The 22624-nt window shown below is 40.5% G+C and overlaps 2 protein-coding genes and 1 long non-coding RNA gene across 7 annotated transcripts in view; 1 reads left to right on the top strand and 2 right to left on the bottom strand.

Annotated features, from left to right (window-relative positions):
• The first annotated feature begins 2670 nt into the window (after positions 1–2670).
• LOC134806102 (F-box only protein 9) lies at positions 2671–10572 on the top strand. The gene is made up of 10 exons (XM_063779378.1): positions 2671–2827; positions 3170–3310; positions 4497–4625; positions 5598–5745; positions 6180–6325; positions 6949–7112; positions 8130–8324; positions 8881–9013; positions 9385–9498; positions 9955–10572. Exons 1-10 carry the CDS (start codon positions 2825–2827, stop codon positions 10129–10131), a joined length of 1350 nt encoding a protein of 449 aa, XP_063635448.1. The 5' UTR covers positions 2671–2824; the 3' UTR covers positions 10132–10572.
• A 747-nt stretch (positions 10573–11319) lies between these two features.
• On the bottom strand, positions 11320–14383 carry LOC134806112 (uncharacterized). The gene is made up of 2 exons (XR_010146464.1): positions 12138–14383; positions 11320–11948 (listed from the first exon to the last, which is right to left on the bottom strand). It is a non-coding gene; the product is annotated as an uncharacterized LOC134806112 (long non-coding RNA).
• Positions 14384–17477: 3094 nt separating this feature from the next.
• The window catches only part of LOC134806087 (diacylglycerol kinase theta), a 57057-nt gene continuing 51910 nt past the window's right edge, over positions 17478–22624 (bottom strand). For 4 of the 5 annotated variants that reach the window (XM_063779356.1, XM_063779352.1, XM_063779355.1 and 1 more), the window contains 4 exons: positions 22337–22492; positions 21501–21657; positions 20634–20741; positions 17478–17830 (listed from right to left, as the gene is read on the bottom strand). In XM_063779356.1, the coding sequence (XP_063635426.1) occupies positions 17723–17830; positions 20634–20741; positions 21501–21657; positions 22337–22492 (529 nt within the window). In that variant the 3' untranslated portion in view covers positions 17478–17722. Of the gene's footprint in view, positions 17936–20633; positions 20742–21500; positions 21658–22336; positions 22493–22624 lie in introns of all 5 variants that reach the window. The other variant, XM_063779353.1, reaches the window with a different exon arrangement.

Here is a 22624-nt window from a genome sequence, read left to right as displayed (position 1 = left end):
TTTAATTGTCTACTTGTAAACCTGGGGTCTGTTTAGCAACCTATTCCCTACACTTTAAATCATCATTAAATCAGACTTTATCAGACAATACACGCTTTTATCATAGTCGTGCACGATAACGACATAATTTATCGTCACAACTCACGACACAACAGGGGACCAAAATGTATGATATTGTTTTCTTTAGAGCTGAGCATGTATTCTTTGGACCTGAGCCAGTTGTCTTTGGTTGCTGTGATACAATGACAACGTCAGTATAGTAAAAAAAATACTGCAAAAAATAGAATATAAAAAGCAAAAAATGGAAACAAAATCCTCAGCAAAAAAAGATTATTGCGATGCTTTAGAATCATGTCTCGAAATTCCAGCTGAAAGACTAGATATAAGAATCATTGCAATACTTGGGATATTACCAACGTTTGCATGTGCTTGTCTCGGATCACCTCTTGGAAGCGCTTTATTCAGTGAACATGGCTTTTCTGCGCCAGATTCTGAATTCTTGAGTTCATGCTACATTGTGCTAGCGGTGATGGCCTTTTTTTGTCATGCACTTTTATATTTGTGGTTCATGTTATGGAAAGAAAGTGAAGACTTGTTTCATATTTGTGTTTCCCTAATGCTTCTTTACTTAGCTTCAAGCTTGTGTCTTGCTATAGTGATCAGTGCGATGGCCGCTAATTCATATTATCTCAACTTTGCTGTTACAAATATGGTATTGTGGCTATCCTACTCAAGTATGTTAATGTTTTTTGTAATGGTAGTTAACAGTCAAAGGTATGCACTTGCAAGAGTATCCTCTGAAAATCTCTTTTCCAGAATATCAAACCAATCAGCCAAACAATAAATCTTGTTTCCATTATCAATTGATCTTTGTTTCTTCTTGTAGTGACCGTAACTTATGTGCAAATGGACTTATTTTTCTTTTAGCGTGTAATTCAACTGTTTAAGTAACAGAAAAAATAACGGTTTTATTGAACTCCTCTCAACCCTCTCATTGAGTTGAAATGTGGTGAAAGAGGGAGAGAGAGAGAGAGAGAGAGAGAGAGAAAGAGAAATATCTTCATTTGCATCAACAGAAAACCGCTTATTGCAAAACGCAAACACAGATCGTGTTTGCATCCAGCCAAGCACATGGATCCTGGTAGAACGTCACAAAAGAAGATTGGCTAATGAATGATTGCTAATGATCCGCTAGGACTTTTTTTTCAAAATTTTTGGACGCACGGTTCAAAAGTTAGAGGGGAGGGGGACACATACTTTTTTTCTTTCGGAGCGATTATTTTCGAAAATATTAACTATAGCTGGTCAAGCAAATCTTGTCAGTAAAAAAAGGCGCGAAATTCAAATTTTCTATGGGACGATATCCCTTCGCGCCTACATTTTTCAAATTTGCCGCCTTTTTCTACTGATAAGATCTGCTTGACCAGCTATATATATCAAAAATGATTATGGAGACCCTTTTTCGGTTTGAAAGACCTATCAAACGATACCCCATACTATAGGGACAAAGCAAAAAAAAATCAAAATATAATCTTTTGTAGTAATCCAAGTTTGTGACCTCGAGCGACGAACGCAACTTTGTCAAAAATCGAATAAACCGCAATTTTTTTTAGATTTGGGCGATTATAACCCTAAAGTACTAGTTTTTGCTGTTTTTGATAGTAACTTCCTAAAGCGTTTTTAAAGTAGACTAAATTTCTTCTACAATAAGACACTAGAATTGTCACTGTACATCTATTATTTTCCGAGATAAAGCCTTTCAAAATGTATATTTTTTTCGAACTTGTATTCGTAGGCTAAGTAAGTGCAGTGAGTATACACTTTTGTCTCAGGCGATGCCGGTTGGCACAATTGTTTCTAAGGTCAATCAAAGCTGATTTGGCCCGGTAGCCACAAGTTCGTACCGATACCGTTTTTTTTACCCCTCCCCCCCTCCTTGTCACACTTGGTCACATTTGGCAAACTGACAGACTCTGGTGTGACGTCACATTTCTTCAACGAAATCGGCAAATATTCATTTAATATTATATCAAAATAAAGATAAAAATATTTTTGACAAAATAAATATTAGTAATTTTATAACCCAAAACTGATTAAGAAATAAAATTAAACGAATAAAAACGATTATCGTTTCAAAACCTTGTTATTTAAATGATAACTAGCGTATAAAATAATTTAAATACATTTTCGGTTACTGATGAAGTTAAAGTGACGTCACAAAGTTTATGACTCCCCCCTCCCCCTTGTCACAACATGTCACATTTTCTTGATCCCCCTCCCCCTAAACGTGTGATGTAATTAATGGATGACCCCATATTGCAGTTTTGTAGTACTAACGATCACGGAGCAAAGCCTCGGACAGAAAGACAGACAGACAGACATGGCGAAACTATAACATGGTCAAGCAAATCTTGTCAGTAGAAAAAGGCGGCAAATTTGAAAAATGTAGGCGCGAAGGGATATCGTCTCATAGAAAATTTGAATTTCGCGCCTTTTTCAACTGACAAGATTTGCTTGACCATCTATACCTAGGTGACTACAAAACCCTAAAAAGCGTCAATTTATCATAAGTGTGATAGTATCTGAACGCATCCTTGCTTGACAGTTGACATTGGTTGACATACCTATTTATTTTCATGTTTGACATTTATGACATGAGCGGAAGGAAAATAATCCCGAATTTACGAATTTTATTTGTTAATTTTGCATGCTATACTGCTATCATAACAATAAAATTTAATTCTACTTTTTATGCCCGTGGCACTAGCTGCTAAAATACTACCACTTAACATTTATTTTATCACTTCTCGAAGCGACAAGAGACATGGTGAGGCTCGTTACTTCTGTTATGGTGTTATACTTACTGTATTATTATGTATGTTTATTACGCATAATGTAATCTGCTCTGTTGTTATGTTATCAAAATCATAACTGACTTTGGTAGAGTCCTATGGCTGTAATTGCAATACACAAGTCTTATGTTTTTGCGTGTTTACCGTTACAAGTTTTTGTATCTTATGAAAAACTAATAATTAGTGACATATCTGTTTAATCAGAAAGTTTGTGTTAACTTGACTAGGACAACACATGTCTGTGTGTCATATAAATACTGGCTAATTTTTTGAACAGTTCAGAAAAAGCGTTAGGTTTGATGGTATCTTGTTTGTAGGCATCCTCGTCAGCCGCTGGTGCAGGCACCAGCACCGACTCTGATGGTGGGGAGCAGGAGGACCCCTCATCTTCTTCACTCTTCGAGGTTGCAGAGGCACTTGATGACTTGAGCTTGGACAATGATGATGATGATTCTTCGGTTTGTTTTACTTTTCTATGAGTAAATCGTTTTTGTACAAAATAGAATGGTTGCAATTGTAGAAGCTGCTACAAAAACTGTTGCAAAAGTGGTTCAGTATAAAATGCATTATTAATTCCTATTAAATTATAAAAAAACATTGTTAACTCTCCAATTCTCTGGGGTCTAAAATTGTCAGCCAAACAATGACTGAGAATTGAAGCTTGATTCTCTTTTTTGACTTGACATTGTATTGCTAGGTGTAAAAACACGAGGGATTGAAAAAAACTTATAACAGGTGTTATAGTCTAATAAAAAAAATGTCCTATAATATTTATTTATTTAAACCTTTAAGTATAAAACTTTTAAGTAAAAGTGATTACTGATTGGATTAATAATAGTCTCTTAATTGTAAACAAGATGCTCCTTGTGTATATTGAAACATGATATCTAACGGCTAGCCTAGTCGGTAGTGACCCTGCCTACGAAGCAGGACGTCCCAGGTTCGAATCCTGGTAAGGGCATTAATTTGTGTGTTCATCACAAATATTTGTTCCTGAGTTATGGATGTTTTCTATGAAAGTATACACCGTGTTTTTATTGAATTCCGTTAACTTCGGGGTATGGTTAAGTACGTTTAAGAGAACTAAATGGCATAGTTAACTTTAAAAAAAAATGGTTTTTTTTTGCTTTTTTTTAATTAAAAAAATTAGTTTAAAAAGTAATTAAATGTAGCATATAGCGTTGTTGTAACACGGGCATTACATTTAACTCAACCAAACAATTGAAATCTGTGACATATCAATATCATTTCGAACATCGATCGACCGAGATTGTACTTAAGTTTAATAGCAAATCTATGAACTCATTCTAAACACTAATCAATATGTAAACCGGCCCTAAGGCAAGTGTCCACGCTTGTAGAGGCCTTATAGGACAAAAATAAATTATTAATTATCTCCGAAATGGAGTTAATTAGAATACCGGTGTCTTTGAGAAAGTTACTTGATTTAAGCTCAGGAATGTACCCTTGAAATTAACGGAAATCAAAAAAAACACGGTGTATAAGAATTTGTATGTATGTGTATATTATATGTATCGTCGTCTAGTACCCACAACTCAAGCCTTATTGAGCTTACTGTGGGACTTGGCCGATCTGTGTAAAATTGTCCAATAATATTTATTATTTATTTAAATTTAAATTCAGAATAAGGAGGGTGCGGACGAGTTGGCAGCTTTCCGCCAGCAGTGGCAGCGGGAGCTGGACGCTACGCCGTCGCCGCAGCGCGAGCTAGCTAAGCAGGAGCCCACAGAACCCTTGACTGAGGAGGATAAGGTAGCTAAGCTGATCACACTAGCTAGAAAATTTTGCAGAAGTGCACATGCAACATTGCTTTATACATACATATCATTAATGTGCAGATCCGCGTCAGTGTGATAACCGCAATAGATTTCACCATTGCGGTATGTCCTCACACATTTCTATATACAACATGAAATAATTCTCCATGGCTGTATCAGCAAAGAGAATTTGAAATAGAGGTGGATTGTCAAAGTAAATTATGTAGCAACCTAGCAACAGTAAATTTACTGCCATCTTTCGACAGAAGATTAAAACTGTTAGAACGCCATTTGACTTTGATCCTTATTCTTTCACTGATATGTGTTAATTCTGTGCCTTTGTGGCACATTCAGTAAACAAACCACATTGACACATCACACGTCATGTCAATCACATGGCCTACCGCGAAACAAGAAAATCGAAATTTCGTTATCTAATCTCTCTATCACTCTTGCATATTCGAGCGATAAAGAGGCAGATAACTAAATTTCGATTTTCGCGTTTACCGGTAGGCCCTTGTTAACAAACCGCCTTGATGCATCAATGTCATAATTTATTGTCTGTGAAAACTTGTCAAAAAACAGTTTAAGGCACAGTATGAATAAGTTAGTCTATGAATTTACTGAGTCGGTAGTGCTGCACTCTGGCGGCAGAACTTTGCAGTAATATCCCCTATTAGTTAAATATTGAAATTAACGCCATGTACTCGACAGTGGGCCAAACGTATGGTGCAATGTTTTCGAGCGATGGCGCCATTACCATGACAGTAACTCTCTATACACTCTATTCTCTTTGGTAAAGCAAGACTATCATTGAGACCTACAGATGTGTAAGTTGGGAGAGATCTCCTTATCTAATCAAATCATATACCTAAGCTAGGTAAATAGGCTCTAACTTTGATGACCCAAACCCCAAACAGTTTAATCATATTATATCTTCTAAGACTTAAAGGCGTTTTCATCACAGGCAAAACAACTGTTTCGCGAAGGCGTGGACTTAGAGCGACGTGGAAAGTTGTATGAGGCCATACAACACTACAAACGCGCCATGCAAATACTGCCCGACGTGGAGACGCGCTTGTATGAGAGCGCCGAGCCGCGGGACATGCCTGAAGGTACATCGCGTACACGCGGTATAATGATGAATCCCGCGCACACGAGCTGCATACATCGCCATTGTTAGTAGCTCGGTACTACTTACAGGGCTAGCGTGTCTTATAGTAAGTCACGTGTAAGTCTTGGGCAGTTTTGTAGAAGTCTGTGACAACCCTACTGTGTTCGTGTGCGGTGTCGGCATTTACGCAAATATCTAACTGTTACTTTTTACACTGTGTCCAGTCGCCATCAGATATATCGGAGCGGCTAAGGTGTTCACAATATCTGAACATGCACTCTAACGCCTTGACAATAGAGGCGTGTTCAGATATTTGTGAGCGCCTTGACCGCTCCGATATATCTGCTGGCGACTGCCCATAGGAAAGAGAAGCGCCACAAATCCGCACAATCACTCTTGCCAATTCCAGCAACTAATCATACCATAATTTGTCAGAAGTGTCAGAAACGGAGGAGGTGGTCCGCGTGGAGACGGGAGCTGATGATGATGAAGATTTCATAGAAGGCGAAGATCTGCTGACAAGGTTGCAACGGTTGCAAGGAAAAAAGGGCGTACTGTGCGAACCTGAAGTTGCCATAAGGGTTAGTTTTCCGGTCAGCTTACCTATCTATCTATCTATATGTCTGTAACTCAACAACGTATATTATATCTATTTATTGGGCGTAGCCCGATGTAAAGTGCGCGGTGCGCGCGCTCCAGTGCCGGGCGTCCTCATGCGTAGCCCGACGTAAGGTGCGCGCTACACCCCTACATGAGCTATGAATGTTAACAACATACAGTCAGCAGCAATAGTTGCTAAGCGGGCGAGGTGTTCGAAATGATCTTGACGCGACTTTATTGTTAAGAGAATAAGAGCGCGTCAATGTAATTTTGAACACCTCGCCCGCTTAGAAACTTCAGCTGTTGACTGTATAATGCCGGCCAAGAAGACAAACCCTGAGAAATGCAGCACCATAAAAAAATGCTTTTGTAATTTCCATTTTGAATAATCAACAGAAGGGGATAATAGCAGGGCCGCTTCAGATTTGTGTTACGTTTGAAGATCATATTTTATTTGTTACGATTAGTACAATAGTATCACTATCAAAATCCTTTAAAAATATTCGCTTTAGAAGTTAGTTGCATGTTAAGTGCTTGACAATTAGATGATGCCGAATACTCCCAATAGCAGCGTACATTTAAATGTGGAATCGATTTTACACAGGGCACACATATATCCTGGCTACCATATGAAGTTATACTCCTGATCATGCGATGGGTTGTCAGCTCAGAGCTGGACGCACCATCTTTGGAGCGACTGGCGGCGTCGTGTCGGGGCCTTTACGTCGCCGCCCGCGACACAGACCTCTGGCGGGCATTGTGTGTAAAGTAAGTGCAATGTACAAACAGCAACACTATTAACTGTCCATCGGTGGATCTTATTACAAAAGGCGTAAGGTCCACCGATGGACAGTTAAAAGGGTGGACGATGGTACTGATCTATAATAGACGCCAAACGATCGTTCCGATAGGGTAATAAACCGAGCTGTCAACAAGGATGCGGCTAAAGTCGATATTGCTTATCGATGAATTACGCTTGCTCGATGAAACAGTATTTTTTTTTTATAGGACATTCTTACACGGATTGACTAAGTCCCACAGTAAGCTCAAGAAGGCTTGTGTTGTGGGTACTCAGACAACGATATATATAATATATAAATACTTAAATACATAGAAAACAACCATGACTCAGGAACAAATATCTGTGTCATCACACAAATAAATGCCCTTACTGGGATTCGAACCCAGGACCATCGGCTTCACAGGCAGGGTCACTACCCACTAGGCCAGACCGGTCGTATTATACATCTGGATTTATTATAGTACCGATGGCTTCATTAATATAGGTAATAACCGTCTGGTAATAAATTTACAAGATGACTGTGATATCGACAGTTTCGACGACGGAAACTATGTAAATTAAATTTATTGTTTAAGTTTTTATTCAAGTTATTCTTCAAGGCCAGATTGGCAGGGTCGCCATGAGATATTGGGCGTTAGGCGAGTAATAGTTGCCTTATGAAGTAACCGCGACGGCGACATCTGGAGGGCGTTCTGAACGTCGTCGCGCGCCTCTGTAGTGGGTGCCGCAGGTGCCGTGTATGTAAAATTGCGCGTGTAATAAGATCGGCGATTCGCCTCACCTACATTCCTTAGCATCCCTTGATGCAGGACCCTTGTCCTGCAGGCGGCTTCGGCCGACCTTATTATTGTGAAGCGCGCCACAGGCGCACGATATGCTATTACACAAGGTTAATTCAAAATCAAAAGTGAAGCAATTGTTTGCTTAGTGCTTGCTTAATAACCTTCGAGTTCTTAATCTCTCTAGTAATTTTTTCCCCGCAGAACTTGGGGCATAGACTGTGGCGCGCCGCGCTCCCACGGCTGCACCTCCTGGCGACACATGTACATACAACGACCCAGGATCTTACTACACGGCTGTTACATCAGCAAGACGACCTACCTGCGCCACGGGGAGAACTCCTTCCAGGACCAGTTCTACCGCCCGTGGTACCTCATCGACTACTACCGCTACCTCAGGTTAGAATTAGATTGTACGCAGGTGTTACAACAGACGAATTTTAATATAATGCGCTGTGCTGCGTGCGCTCTAATACCGGGCGCCTAAGGCTCCTTCGGCGCCCTCAAGGTAATAGATCTGGGCGTAGCCCGATGTAAAGTGCGCGCTCCAATGCCGTCCAATGCCCTCGTGCTTTAAAAGTCGTACAGTTACCTGCAATAATATGTTACACAACGAAGGCTCCAAAAATATCTGACACAATCTTATTTGTAGAGCCATAAGAGCGTGTCACATATTTTGCGGCCTTCAAAGAGTAACATATTATTGCAGGTGACTGTACGTAGCCCGACCGACGGAAGGTGCGCGCTACAACCCTACATCTGCATTCTTATTTTTTAATATCAGACTGTCTTTAGTACAGCCAAACGAATATGAACCTTCTACACAGTTGTTACGTTCCATATTTAATTGACAGAGCCGCTCAGTCCGCGCGACTATTGGCACTGCCATTGAAATATGGAGTCTTAACTACTGCTTAAAAGGTTCAAACTCCTTTAACTCTTCTTGTTGGTTCAGGTTCTTCGCGGACGGCGTGGTTATAATGTGGACGACCCCTGACGAGCCGGTGGCTTGCGTGTCTCATCTGAAGAACCGGCATCGCCTGGCGCCCGGCGCTTTGCCGGGGCACTACAGACTTGTTGGAGACAAGGTATTTTAGTCAACTGACTGGTGCTAATTTGAAAGACTACAGAGCCAGTGGTCTGGGTGTCTCAACTCAAGTGCCAGCATCGCTTTGCGCCCGGCGCGTTGCCGGCGCACTATAGGCTTGTTGGAAATAAGGTACCGTTTGAGTCAGGTTCTTATAGACAACTGGTCCTAATGTAGACGACTAAAGAACCATTGGCATGCGTGTCTCAACTATACTTAAACTTATTCCGGTGAAACACAACACAAATCACTTAGGTAGTCAATCTAATGTCTAGGTTCCAGATTTTTGATTGCAACTGAATTTTCTGAAAATACTTAAAACATAAGCGTATGATAATTGATATCATAGATTATCTGGCATTTCTTCTTCAGGTTGTGATCGTAGTAAAGAAGAGCAACGACAAGAAGCCCGCACAGACCACCAACACGCGTTTCCGATCGCGACGCAAGGAGACCCACGAACATCACGATACCATCTATCACCTGGTATGTTATGTAGCATTACGAGTATATCTTATATTGTAGCGAAGATCGCAGGGGATTTGCAGGGAAAATCATAGTCGGGTTAGTTTTTCTAATTGTAGATTAAAGTCTAACCTATACATTTTCTAACTTACCACCATAATGTAATGAGCGGCAGAGCCTCAAACTTACATACTTGATGGACTAGAGCTATTTGCAAAGCTCATTATTTTTCTTTATTACTATTTGCTCCAATGAAGTACTAAAGTTATAAGTAAGTTCTAAGGATTATGATAAACTAACATAGATAAGTAGGTCTTACTGTACCTAACACTATTTTGTCTGAAATAAGTATATATTGATTGATCGATTAGTTGAATAGTCGACTTCTATAGACGCTCTGCTATAGACTGCAACTTATCGAAATAAATACTTTGATAAAAAAAGATTTTTTTCCTTTTAAAACGGTAGTTTTTCCAGGAGCTCCAACTGCGCTCAGTCCGCAACCGCAACAACTGGCAGCTGCAATGGCGCGGCTACCGCGTGTCCACCCGCAAGGAGCAGTGGACGCAGTTCGAGCTGTCGCCCGCCAAGTTCCCGCCGTTCGCGTTCAGCCGAGTCCGCGCCTACACCGCCGAGACGAGTGCGCCGCTGTGAGTCATTGTACACTGGCTACATGTACCACTAGTACTATATACAGGCTACATGTACCACCCGCAAGGAGCAGTGGACGCAGTTCGAGCTGTCGCCCGCCAAGTTCCCGCCGTTCGCGTTCAGCCGAGTCCGCGCCTACACCGCCGAGACGAGTGCGCCGCTGTGAGTCACTGTACACTGGCTGTATGTACCACTGGTACTATATACAGGCTATATGTACCACCCGCGAGGAGCAGTGGACGCAGTTCGAGCTGTCGCCCGCCAAGTTCCCGCCGTTCGCGTTCAGCCGAGTCCGCGCCTACACCGCCGAGACGAGTGCGCCGCTGTGAGTCACTGTACACTGGCTGTATGTACCACTGGTACTATATACAGGCTATATGTACCACCCGCGAGGAGCAGTGGACGCAGTTCGAGCTGTCGCCCGCCAAGTTCCCGCCGTTCGCGTTCAGCCGAGTCCGCGCCAACACCGCCGAGACGAGTGCGCCGCTGTGAGTCACTGTACACTGGCTGTATGTACCACTGGTACTATATACAGGCTATATGTACCACCCGCGAGGAGCAGTGGACGCAGTTCGAGCTGTCGCCCGCCAAGTTCCCGCCGTTCGCGTTCAGCCGAGTCCGCGCCTACACCGCCGAGACGAGTGCGCCGCTGTGAGTCACTGTACACTGGCTACATGTACCACTAGTACTATATACAGGCTCCATGTACCACCCGCGAGGAGCAGTGGACGCAGTTCGAGCTGTCGCCCGCCAAGTTCCCGCCGTTCGCGTTCAGTCGAGTCCGCGCCTACACCGCCGAGACGAGTGCGCCGCTGTGAGTCATTGTACACTGGCTACATGTACCACTAGTACTATATACAAATATGTATAAGCCAAATTTCATAGAAAAAGGGGTAAGCTATGAGGCACCATCTATGCAAACCTTTGTTTAATGTAGGTAATTCTTTTGTTTATAGGTAACTGCCACGCAAACCGGAGCAACTCAACAGTGGTTTGGAATAAGAACAGTCTTCACGCGGAGCGGTTAGTTTTGATCATTATGTAGATATTTACAAACCGGCTTTTATTAATATCAAGAGTATTTTGTACTCATTTTTTTACTTATTCTGAGACAATTACACACAAATAATGTACTGCTGCCCACACAGCTAAATGAACATTCGTAAACATCACCTACCCATAAGTTCTACCAAAGAGAATTTGATATAGAGGCGGATTGTCAAAGTAATTTTTGTAGCCACAGTAAATTTACTGCCATCTTTCGGAACACGATTAATACTTTTAGTACGCCATTTGACTTTGATCCTTGTTCTTTCACTGATATGTGTTAAATGTTAAAAATGTGTCGCCATCTACACGAGCATAGGCCAAAGGTATGGCGCCATCGCTCGAAATGATGGCAATTTAATACATATTAATAGTGAAAGAACAAGGAACAAAGTCAAATGGTGTACTAAAAGTTTTAACCATGTGTCGAAAGATGGCAGTAAATTTACTATGGCTACAAAAATTACTTTGACAATCCGCCTCTATATCAAATTCTCCTTGGGTCTGCTAATAATTTCCAAATTACAGTAGATCCTCCTAAGGCGTCCTAAGCACATGGTAATAGGTAGGCTCGCTAACCACTGAGACATTTTTTATAAAGTACATTATTATTTAGTTACATATCAGTTGTATGTAATTTTAATTAAAGGGCTAATCCTATAGGCCTTTTTCTATAAGATAAAACGAATAGGCATCTATTGTTTCGAGAAAAATATTTTAATTCCGTGTCTTGTAATTTTAGTTTTAGCAAAATAATTAGATTTTAAATGTTCCTTTGGATTAAATCAATGGGGTTGGCCGGTGGAAGTTTTTAGCAGATGGCGCCATAATAGCTTGCCCCGTCAATCCCTAGAATTGTGTCAAATTTTTGTTTTTTTAATACCCTGGATGCCAGCTCTTTAAGCCAAATCTCATAGAAAAAGGGGCAAGCTATGATGGCGCCATCTAGGCAAACCTTTGACAGTTGCCAACCCCATTTAGGTGTTATAGATTGATTTTGCTATCAAGATTGTGGTATGCGAACCTAGTCTATTGTATGTATGAATTTAATTACAACGTTTCTAATCGATATTTGCCGCATTTCACCAAATTAGTGCGCGACGCACCATCAATCGTGCCATTCGTACTTCTAAAAATATAATAAATAACTTATAAGTACATAATTATTTGTGTCAGATTATTGTAATAATATATTTTTCGGGAGAAATAATGACTGACTGATGAATACGTGAGTGGCCCTTTCTTGGGTGTTATATTTAAAGTCGTAGCAAAAAATTTTGTGTTAGAATTAGGAATTTTTATATTATTTCTACTCAGAATCACGAGCTTTTTCCATTTTTACTGAGATACAAGTGTCCCTACAATTTTTGGTCCGTTTGGTTACGGTTTTCAATACAACCTTCTATGACCGCAACAAAACGGACAAAAAAAGATTGTATGAAATTTTGAGGACACTTCTCGTATTAGGATCGAAAGAACTCGTGATTCTGAGTGGAAAAAGTAAAAATTCCAAAATCTAGAATGCAAGTTGGGGGGGGGGGGGGGGGGGGTACAACTTTAAATAGAAATGCCATCTTAATATATTTAATATCTCTGTGTCTCACGGAAGTTTTGTTATTAAAATTATAACTGGTAAATTAAAATGTACAAATAAATAAATAAGAATATTATGCTTTAAGGCGGGATTCATTTTTGAACTGAATACGCTTGTGCCGCACACTGGTGGAACCCGGCCTTAAGGGCAGGCCATATTTTTCAATGTGCTTTAAATCTACCCAGTCTTGTGTATATCTCTCTCGTGCTGACTGTACAGTTAATGAATTTGATTTCTGTGTCAGTTTGTGTCGTGTAAAGTAAAGAAATATGTCGGTCACGACAGGGAATTCAATCAATCTATGTAACATATTGGTTGTACCTATACACATTATTTTGACCATGTTGCTTACTAACAATAAGTTTAATAGCCTTTCAGATGAAATTTGAAGTATGAAATACAGAAAATCAATATGTAAAAGTTTACTAACTTCGTTTTTGAAGTTGTTTGTGAGGAAATACAAACTTACAAAGTGAGTTTCGGTCCTACCGATTCTAGCAGTCATCGCTCGCACTAACATATTTGGTAGTAAGGGACGAATGCCTTATGTCGGAAATTTAGGGCCACCACACACTAGCGTTTCCCAAGCGTCGGCGTCAACTCTATGGCTGCTGCTCGACGCAACGTTGGCGCTACTGCGCAGCGACGCCATTTTCCATAGCGCTGGTTAGGGCCCGACGCTCAAAGACGCTAGTGTGGGGTGGTCCTCAATAGCTAATCTAGTTCGCCAAAGGCGACCCGCTTGGTACAATCAAGGAATTTGATTTCTTTGCCACTTCATATCTGGGGGCCTAGTCAATATGACAAACATCAAACGAAAGGAAAAAAATGTATCAAGTTGCCAGATGCTACAAAATGTCACGTAACTATTTCCATACATTATTTAACTTTCGATTGCTGTTTTCTATCAAAGATTGCCTCCCTGTCACACTTACGAACGAATTTACAAGTGCGACAGAGAGGCAACACGTCGTACGTGGTTCGCGGTAGGCCCTCAGGCCACAGTGACAATCAATGTGATCTTATATGAATGGCACTGTCACAAGGTACGAAGACACGAAAATCAAACTCCTAGACAGTACGTATTGTGATTAAGCCCTCATTCGCACGAGCGCTTTTTCAACGCGCGTTAAAAAAGCGTTTGAATGACACAAATGGAAACATGTGTATTTGTTCACACGATGGCGGTGGCGCTTTTTATCAACCGTTGTTGGATTTTCGACTTTAAGCGTTGGTCGTTAAACCGAGTTTAGCGTGTGGACGGATTCAAGCGCTTTTTTAACGCGCGTTGAAAAAGCTCTCGTGCGAATGGTCTTGCTTTGTAGCATGATTGTATTTAATGTTCAACACAAAACATTTGTTCCTCTCTCATATACAATACGTGCAAGTAAGGGACAAAATGTTTTATGTTAAACATAAAAGCAATCACCGTAGCTAGTCTGTTGCTATTTTACTTAGACATTTTTTACTTGTCACTTCTAGCATAATAAGTACTAGGTTTATATTCAAAGTGTCAAACACTTATTTTTTTTAATGTTAAGATTTTTCTAGGCATTAATCTGCTGTTGCTTGTAAATCTTAGGTGTAAGGGAATGTTGAATAAAATTCATAACAAAATAATTGTTTTTTTAATGATGACAAACAAAATTTGGCGAAAAAAATATCCTAATCTGTGCTATTTTTGAACGTTTATACTTTTAATTATTTATATAAAAAAAAATAACGGGTTGCACTCCGGGAGTGCCGGCAGAAGTGAAAACTCAATGACATTGTCATTGTAACAGTTTTTCGATCAGGTCACGTGTCCGTCTTATGAATCTTACGGTCACGTGACCTGTCGCGAGTTTAACATTTTTTCCCCATCACAAAAAGTGCACAGCGCCGCTAAAGAAGTTTTCACTTCAAAAATTTCGATACATTGTTATTGACCGAAGCGAAGCGAAGGTCTACGTTTTGACTCGGGCGTTTTGCTTTCGTATGTCCGGATGTTCTCCTCTACAGGTCGCAATTCTGAACCGATTTTCGTGAAATTTTGGAACCGAATTCTATGAACCGATAATTTTTTTTTGTCGAGCCGGTTTTTGAATATTTTTCAAAATGGAAAAGTTGTGATAGCTCGCGCTTATACAAATAGTCGTATCGGTATCATAAGAGTGTATTCTTTTTGACACATGTTTACAGATTAAATGTCAAAAAATTCAGAAAATTTATTTCGCTGGTTTTGGAGGTATTAAGATATTTAGTTTTGTATGTCCAGATGTTCTCCTCTACAGGTCGCAATTCTTAACCGATTCTCGTGAAATTTTGTAACCGAATTCTATGAACCGATAAAATTTTATTGTCGAGCCGGTTTTTGAAAATTTTTCAAAATGGAAAAGTTGTGATAGCTCGCGATTATACAAATATTCGTATCGGTATCATAAGAGTGTATTCTTTTTGAGACATGTTTACATAGTAAATGGCAAAAAATGCAGAAAAATTTTATTGCTGGTTTAGACGGTATTTAGATATTTAGTTTTTACTCGAGAATGAGTATCCGAATTTAGTCAGCTTAGCTAAGAACTATATCATGGCGCATTTTGCAAACATTCGCTTATTTTGTTTGCACACAGAAAGTCTCGGTTCGATCCCCAGTAAGACATAACTTTTTGTATTTTTTTTCACTTAAACTTCGTTTTTTTTTATTAAATTAAAAATTTCGTATTGTTGATTGATCAAACCGCTGTGTGGCGCTGTCATCGTGCACGGTCCCAATAAGCTATGCTCGCGAGGTCTACAGCTCACAGAGCCACTAGTAAGTAGGTGCTTCAAATTCCATCAATCGATCAAATTCGGGAATATATCAAAAATCATTAGGTGAGGGGAGCCCTTATGCGTTCACAGTTTGTTAGAAATTTATGGCTGGCAACATTTTTATTTTGTATCTATTTAAAGGCCTCTACAGACCTCACAACGAATCGCATGCGATCTTAGCCGGCAATGTATCTAAAATCTCATGCAATTTATTCCAAGGTGAGTAGAGCTTTGTAAGTAGTTTATTACGTATCATTATATCAAAGAAGAAATTTTATATAAGTACTAAATTCCCTTTTTAGGATTTCAAGTTCAGAAAAGTGGATTTAAATGACGGATTTTTAGAGCACCGTACAAAACTTTGTTCACGGTGCTCTTATGGGATCACTTCGGTCTTGCAAATCGGTTAAATGCGTTTTTCTCAAAGACCGTTTGATGTAGGTACCTGAAATTTGGAATAGTTATGGCAAGTACCATCACTAACACTGTGAATAAGTCAAAACTGCTTATTTCTGATTTTAGGGGGAAATTTAGGGGGATGAGAGGGGTAGCTTGAATTTTTTTTTATTTGTAAGAATCGTGTGGGGTACCATTAGAAAGCTTGCAAAAAATTGAGTCGATGGACTGATTTTGACTTCATTTTAGAGTGCAATAGTTTCGATAAAAAATGCATTTAAAGTTGCAAGTTTTCATACAAAAATTTTCACCTCTGTCCTGGCGATTTTCGCGAAAACTAGCTAACAGGCAGCTGACCAGTCAATACCCAACTTAAAGAAGCATGGAGACGGCGGGAAAATTATCAGCTTAACTTTATCTTTATTAGTTTTTCAACTGCAGCCTGATCTTTGGTTGCTTAGGGCTAATAGCTAACTGATGCTTACACTGGTCATTTCATATTAGGAAGTAGTTTTAGCGAGAAAGATCCTTAGTCAAAACTTTGGCATTGAAATTTATGACTTATGTCTTTGATACAAAGTTTAATTCTGCTTGCTTATTTATGTGGGATATTTTTTTTTCTGAATAGCCTACTATAAGTATGAGAGAGATCTACAAAATACAACCTTATTATATTGCAAATAAGTTTAAATTTCGAACAGGCTTTCCAACCAATTGACTATCTCAATGTCTGAAAAAAAAAACAAATTAAGAATTCCGTTCTTCACTGTCGTTGTGTTTTTTTTTTTCACAATACAGCACATAGAGTTAGTAAGGCGTATAGAGAAAGGGAACGGTGCTCTCAACACCGTAGTCTTGACTTCGTGTTTGGCCAATTATTTTTATTTTGATTGTATTACCTTTATGTTTTCAGTTGCTATACCTACTATTTATTATTCGATAAAATGTAAGTAATCGAATGGTACTCATTTACCTATTTCATATTGAAAGCTAAAAGGAAACACATTTAAACATGTTCATGCCTTGTATTTAATTTCATCATTTCAATAGCGATAGAAGGCACATTTTCTATCCATTGGACCATTTGTTATTGCATAAAATTAAACTTGTTTCAATATCCCCATTATATTTAAATTCTTTTCATGCGTGTCGGGCTTTTTCCACTGAGCCCAGGAGCATTATAAACAACATAACTCTCCTTCGGCAGTTGGCTAATAACATGTATTGTGTATTGACACAGATATTTGTTCCTGAGTCATCGTTTTTTTCTATGTATTTAAGTATCTGTGTAAGAATGTCCTATAATATTTATTTTATTTATTTATATATACCGTAACTAAACTTTTTTGTTGACTTCACAGATGGAGAGCGCATTTTATGAATGTGTAAATTTACGCTCTTAAGCCCTCCATTCTAAGTACTATGGGGTGTTAAATAAAACAAACATTTTACATAAGTTAATATTTATTTTACACATTTTCAAATAATAATACAAGACTAATAAATAAAACACAAACTATAGACTATATTATAAATTTATTATTATTATATAATTTTTAATTAATATTTTTATATGTTTTTAATAATTTATTTACAATAATGTTTGATCGGCCGGGCCGACCGCGGTGGAGCGCGGCCCGCCGTGCGTGCGGCGGGCGGCGGGCGGCGGCGGCGGTGGCGTGCTGCAGCGAGCGCCGGCGCGCGCGCTTGCCTTGAGCCCGAGGCAGGCGCAGGCGCTCAGATGAGGCGCTCGCTGAGCCAGATTCAGGTGTCCGGCGGCGGCGGCGGCGGCGGAGGCTGCGGCGGCGGCGGCGGCATGGCCGGCTCGGTGTTGCGGCGGCGCACCTTGCCGCGCTGCTTGAGCATGCAGGCCTGCGGGAGGGGCGGGGGCGGCGTGAGGAGGGCGGGCGCGCGTCACGGGCCCGCCGCCGCGCCGGCCCCGCCGGCCCCGCGCTTGGTTTTCTTCAGCATCGTCGCCTGCACACACCAAGCGTCACCAGAGCCGAGTGCCGAGTGACGCCCGCCCTCTCGCGCCCTACGAGTGCTCCGCCCGCACCGACCCACCGACCCACCGAACACTACTTTTTTCGACCTTTAAAGCCTCGCCATCTAGCCAGCGCTATGGAAAATAGTGTCGCTGCGCAGTTGCGCCGACGTTGCGTCGAGCAGCAGCCATAAAGTTGACTAGACGTCGACGCTCGGGAGACGCTAGTGTAGGTAGGTCTCCTTTAGGATTGGTTGCACCAAGCAGTCTGTCGCCGTTAAAATGTTGGCTATTTTTTGTATGGAATGTTTCATTGTTCACTGCTCTGTGACATTGATCAGTCACTCAATGTGTTTGATGCAACTGACCTATAGATTCAAAACCTTTAAAAACATCCTACTCTTGTCTATGTTCGGTGGCTCGGCTTGTAACGTGGGTACGGGCGGTCTTAGGAGAGGCTGCACGACCCAAGAAGATTGTTCTTGGGCCGCACGCGCCATGCAAAGGTTTGTGCTGCGTGAGTTTGTGCTCGGGCGTTACTCGACTCGGGAATTTTGAACTTCAAAGATTACTGACTAGGTTATATAGGTGAAACTGATTGATTGTAGTAAATGGTAGCCTTTTAATTTGAGAGAACAGGATTTGTTACTTTAAATGATTTTTTTTTTTTTAGTTTTACTGCATGCCTTTTAGTAGGTATGCTAAATGCACAGGTTAAGCTAAGGACAAACTTTGACTTTAAGAGCTCATTTAGACAATGCACGGACTCGCATGCTAGTTTAGTTACATAGCGGACTATCGAGGTTTACATCCAATTCAGCCGACCGAAAAAATACCGCGATCTAATTAAACTCGCATGCGAGTTCTCGCACCTTCTAGCCTTAAAATTTTAAGTAGGTAAATGAGCTATCATCATCGGACAAGTACCTGATGCATAGTAGGAATTGTACCTAATTAATATCCTACCAGCTCTCAATACTCTCATTCTCTAGTAATGTGATGTACAATAATCTAGTCAGTATTTTCCTTTGAACACATAGTTTATTTCCAATTAAGGCGTTCCATACTCACTTTGTGGTACGGAAGTAGGATTTAAGATGGGATTTCACGTCGTTATATTTCAATATATTATGATTATTATGAAACACAAGTGCTTGCTTATAAATAACATATTCTGGAGGCATATTCCCTACATAAAATATGATACAACAATATAATTTTACACTACGCTTCCTGAATTTTACGGTTGTTTCGGAAGCGGGGTAATTTTTAAAGTGACAAATATCTATAACCGAATGCACCTTATTAATATGCGTTAGTTGAAACTAGCGTTCCATTGTGTCCTTGTTGAAAACTGGTATTTAATACTATTTATTGTTATAGATCTTTAATTTTATTGTATTATGTAAGGTTATTGATAAGGTAATACTAAAAGAGTCGGCTAAAAAGTCTCCCGAGGGTACCTACGTACTTGTGTAATAAAACGTTTTATATCGCTTCCAGATGTGAAAACACTGTATGAATAAGAGATATACTGCACATGAGAAAATCAACTGTCCAGCCTTACCCAAGTACCTACGAATAAAGGTAAGCAAAGCCATGTGTTTCATTATTTTCAAATACTATGAAATCCCACCTCGAGGGCACAAAGAACGAGCACATGCAAACGTAGATGCCTACTGCATTCTACGCTACGTTTAAAATAGAACGTTTGAAATAGAATGCAGTAAACATAAAATTTTGAAGCGTAATACAGAAATAGGCTTACACGTCGACTTGAAATTATTAAATAGACGGAAGGTCCGAATTCTATATTTGTGTGTATTGATTCTTTTGATCGTGTAATGCCGAAAATATGCCATCAATTATAGAAACCAGCGTTAATGGCATTGGGTATTTGCAATCGTTTTAGAAATTGATTTTTTTAAAGCCATTGAGTTACTTCAGTCATCTAATCTGGTTACTGTTAAAAATTGTGTAAAATATTAAAGCATACTAAACCTGAATACATTTTCTTATCCTAAAGTCTCAAAGCTTCCATCAAGCATTCATAATTTTAATACCTAACATTCAGCGAGTTTCGAAATCATTATATATTATTTAGTTGACGTTTCGGACTACATTTTGTTGGATTGAGTAGGTTAGTATTACACTATGTTTACACTTTTCCACCTTCTTCTTCTTCCTCAGCGAGTATGCGCCCACTGTTGGGCCTCTCCAAAACTCCTCCAAGCAGCCCGATTTCCTGCTTCTCTCCTCCAGAGTGGGCACCTTACTCCCTTATAATAAGGCGAAAAATGTAAACATATCTTTGACGTCGACTGTACCTACTTATGTGCGAACTGTTTGCTAGAGCAGACAGTCCCAGCGAAAAGTCGCTGGAATAACCGACCCCAGGTGGGTTTAAGAATTTAAGACTAAAAAGAGAGAGACAGAGATACTTTAACGAATCAATGCTGATTTTTACAAGTAACCCAATGCCATGAGCGCCGTGAGCACCAAACACATTTATGAAGTATTCCACGGGCTCTTCCGTACAAACGCATTTTATTTCGTGTAGGTATTAGAACTTTTCGGCGTTTAATGACGATGATATTTTTTTCTGGGTAAATTTTTTGACAGAATTTTTTTTAGTAAATTCGGGTTTGTACGGAACAACGGTAGACAACGTCATGTGATGCTCCTACGTACCTTGAGCGCCGACTTAAGGACCACGACCTCGCTTGGCGCTGCCACCCATGGTTCCCCGTCGACTTGCACGGGGATGTCGCTCTTCAGGTTGATCTTTATGTGGCCACCCTGGAACGACACGCTTATTAGTGGCCCTGCACCCTAAATTAACCTTTATCGCTATATCGTTTAATTAAAACGCCCTTTCCTCTGGCACCTGGCCACCAAACAACCCAAGACCAGACGCTGATAAATTCAGATGTTATTTAGAATTTGAATTTTTTACATCCAGTGTCTAATCCCGCTCTGAAATTATATGTGTCTGACTGGGGTGGCTCTTAGACTAGTGTTAAAGCGTATGTCTATAGAGACCAGGCGGCTTAGCACGGTCGCGTTTTTATCCCTTGTCACCATGCCTGTCACGTTCTAACAAGTATGTAAGTGCGAAAGGGACGCGCATAGTGATAGTCGATAAAAATGGAACCGTGCTGAGCCCGCAGTTGTGAATTTTAGATTCTTAGTTTCGAAAGAACATTAAAAACGTATAGTATTAGTATTCTTAACTCTGATACAGGGTTCGGTTACAAAGTATCTTACTCTACCACCACTTTGGTTCAAGACACATTATGTTTACGTGCCTAAATGGTTGACATTTGTCACCGTTAAAGTTGGTAGGGCTTGCTGAACTGGTCGTCTGCCCACATGAGTTGATGAGCGTCATCTGTGCTTGTATGTTAGACATTTGTCTGTGTGTATATTAACCTGCGGACATGGAAGAGAACAATCTCACACCTGAGGATGCCGAAGACCGGGCAAAGTGGAGAAGACTGAGCAGGAAAGCGGACCCTGGCGCTAGGCCGGGAAAACGCTAGGTTGAAGAAGAGTTACCTGCGCTATCCGCATGGCGCCGCGCATCCCCGACTGGATTTGCCCGAGGTGCACCACCCCGGTGACGCCCACCACCTCCAGCATGCCGTCCCAGTGGTTGGGCTTGCTGAACTGGTCGTCCTTCTCCGGGCCCCATGGGTTGGCGCCCGAGCCCCAGCTGAGCAAGAGAGGGTTATTATTGAACCGTTGCCTCAAAGTTCAAACAGCGGAATTGGACTGCGTTGCTTGCAGATCGTCGGAAATCCATCCATCTTAAGTATAACTTATTAAGCGTGTACAAGATCTATGTAAAAGATTCTATTTTAAAGAGCTTCTGTTTATCAAAAGCTGTTCTTTTAAAAAATGTTGCTACCAGCAGGATTTTTTTTTTACATGACACGTCCTAAAGTCCTAACTGAACAAATTTTTCACAAAAGTTTATCATTGGAAAAACGAATTGTAATAGAATAGGCATCCTAATCAGAAGTGAGGTCTTGGATCCAGATCGTCCTTTGATTATCTCGACCTAAATGGCGGAGTGATTACTTGTTGGAGTTATTGGGAGTGGTTTCATATCCTGGATTGGTATCCATTTTGTATTGGATATTATGAAATTATTTATGTCTCGGAACATTAACCCACAAAAGTGATAATAATGTAAAGCAAAGTTCCGCACCTAAGTGACATTTGTGATGACACACTAAAAATTCCATTCCCGCTGCGTCAGATCGTCGAGACTCGCCCGTGTGTCCAGATTTTAGCATATTAATTGAGCTGTTTCTGAGCCAGTTACTTGCTTTTAGTGACAGTAGATAGCTAGCCACCCACCACAAGTCTTAGTAGACCTGATGGAGTACCTGAGTATATTGAGAATGATGATGCCCTCGACGGCAGGCAACTCCACCTGCTTGCCGTCCACCTCCAGTCGCACCGCCTTGTGCAGGTCCTTGCACATCTTGCGACCCACCATCTTGCGCAGACCCATCTTCACGTACACACCCTTGTTGCGGAGCCTGTAATTCATAGGCATCGTAGAGTTTAGGCATCTACAGCGGAATTAAAGTAAAGATGGCGGAAATTGTGATTTAAACTATTCACTATCATGTCTAAGTCAAGTTCTAGAAGTGTGCAAGTTAGTAAAAGGG

This window comes from Cydia splendana, chromosome 2 (genome assembly GCF_910591565.1).
Source record: "Cydia splendana chromosome 2, ilCydSple1.2, whole genome shotgun sequence".
Classification (NCBI taxonomy): Eukaryota; Metazoa; Arthropoda; class Insecta; order Lepidoptera; family Tortricidae; genus Cydia; species Cydia splendana.
Note: the sequence above shows the minus strand (reverse complement) of the source record. Positions and strands in the feature narration are given on the sequence as shown.

What these genes read in the sequence shown, in the direction of transcription:
- LOC134806102 (XM_063779378.1), top strand. An exon ending in TGGCGGGCATTGTGTGTAAA is followed by an intron (nt 7,113 to 8,129) that starts GTAAGTGCAATG and finishes TTTTCCCCGCAG; the next exon opens with AACTTGGGGCATAGACTGTG. An exon ending in GACTACTACCGCTACCTCAG is followed by an intron (nt 8,325 to 8,880) that starts GTTAGAATTAGA and finishes TTGTTGGTTCAG; the next exon opens with GTTCTTCGCGGACGGCGTGG.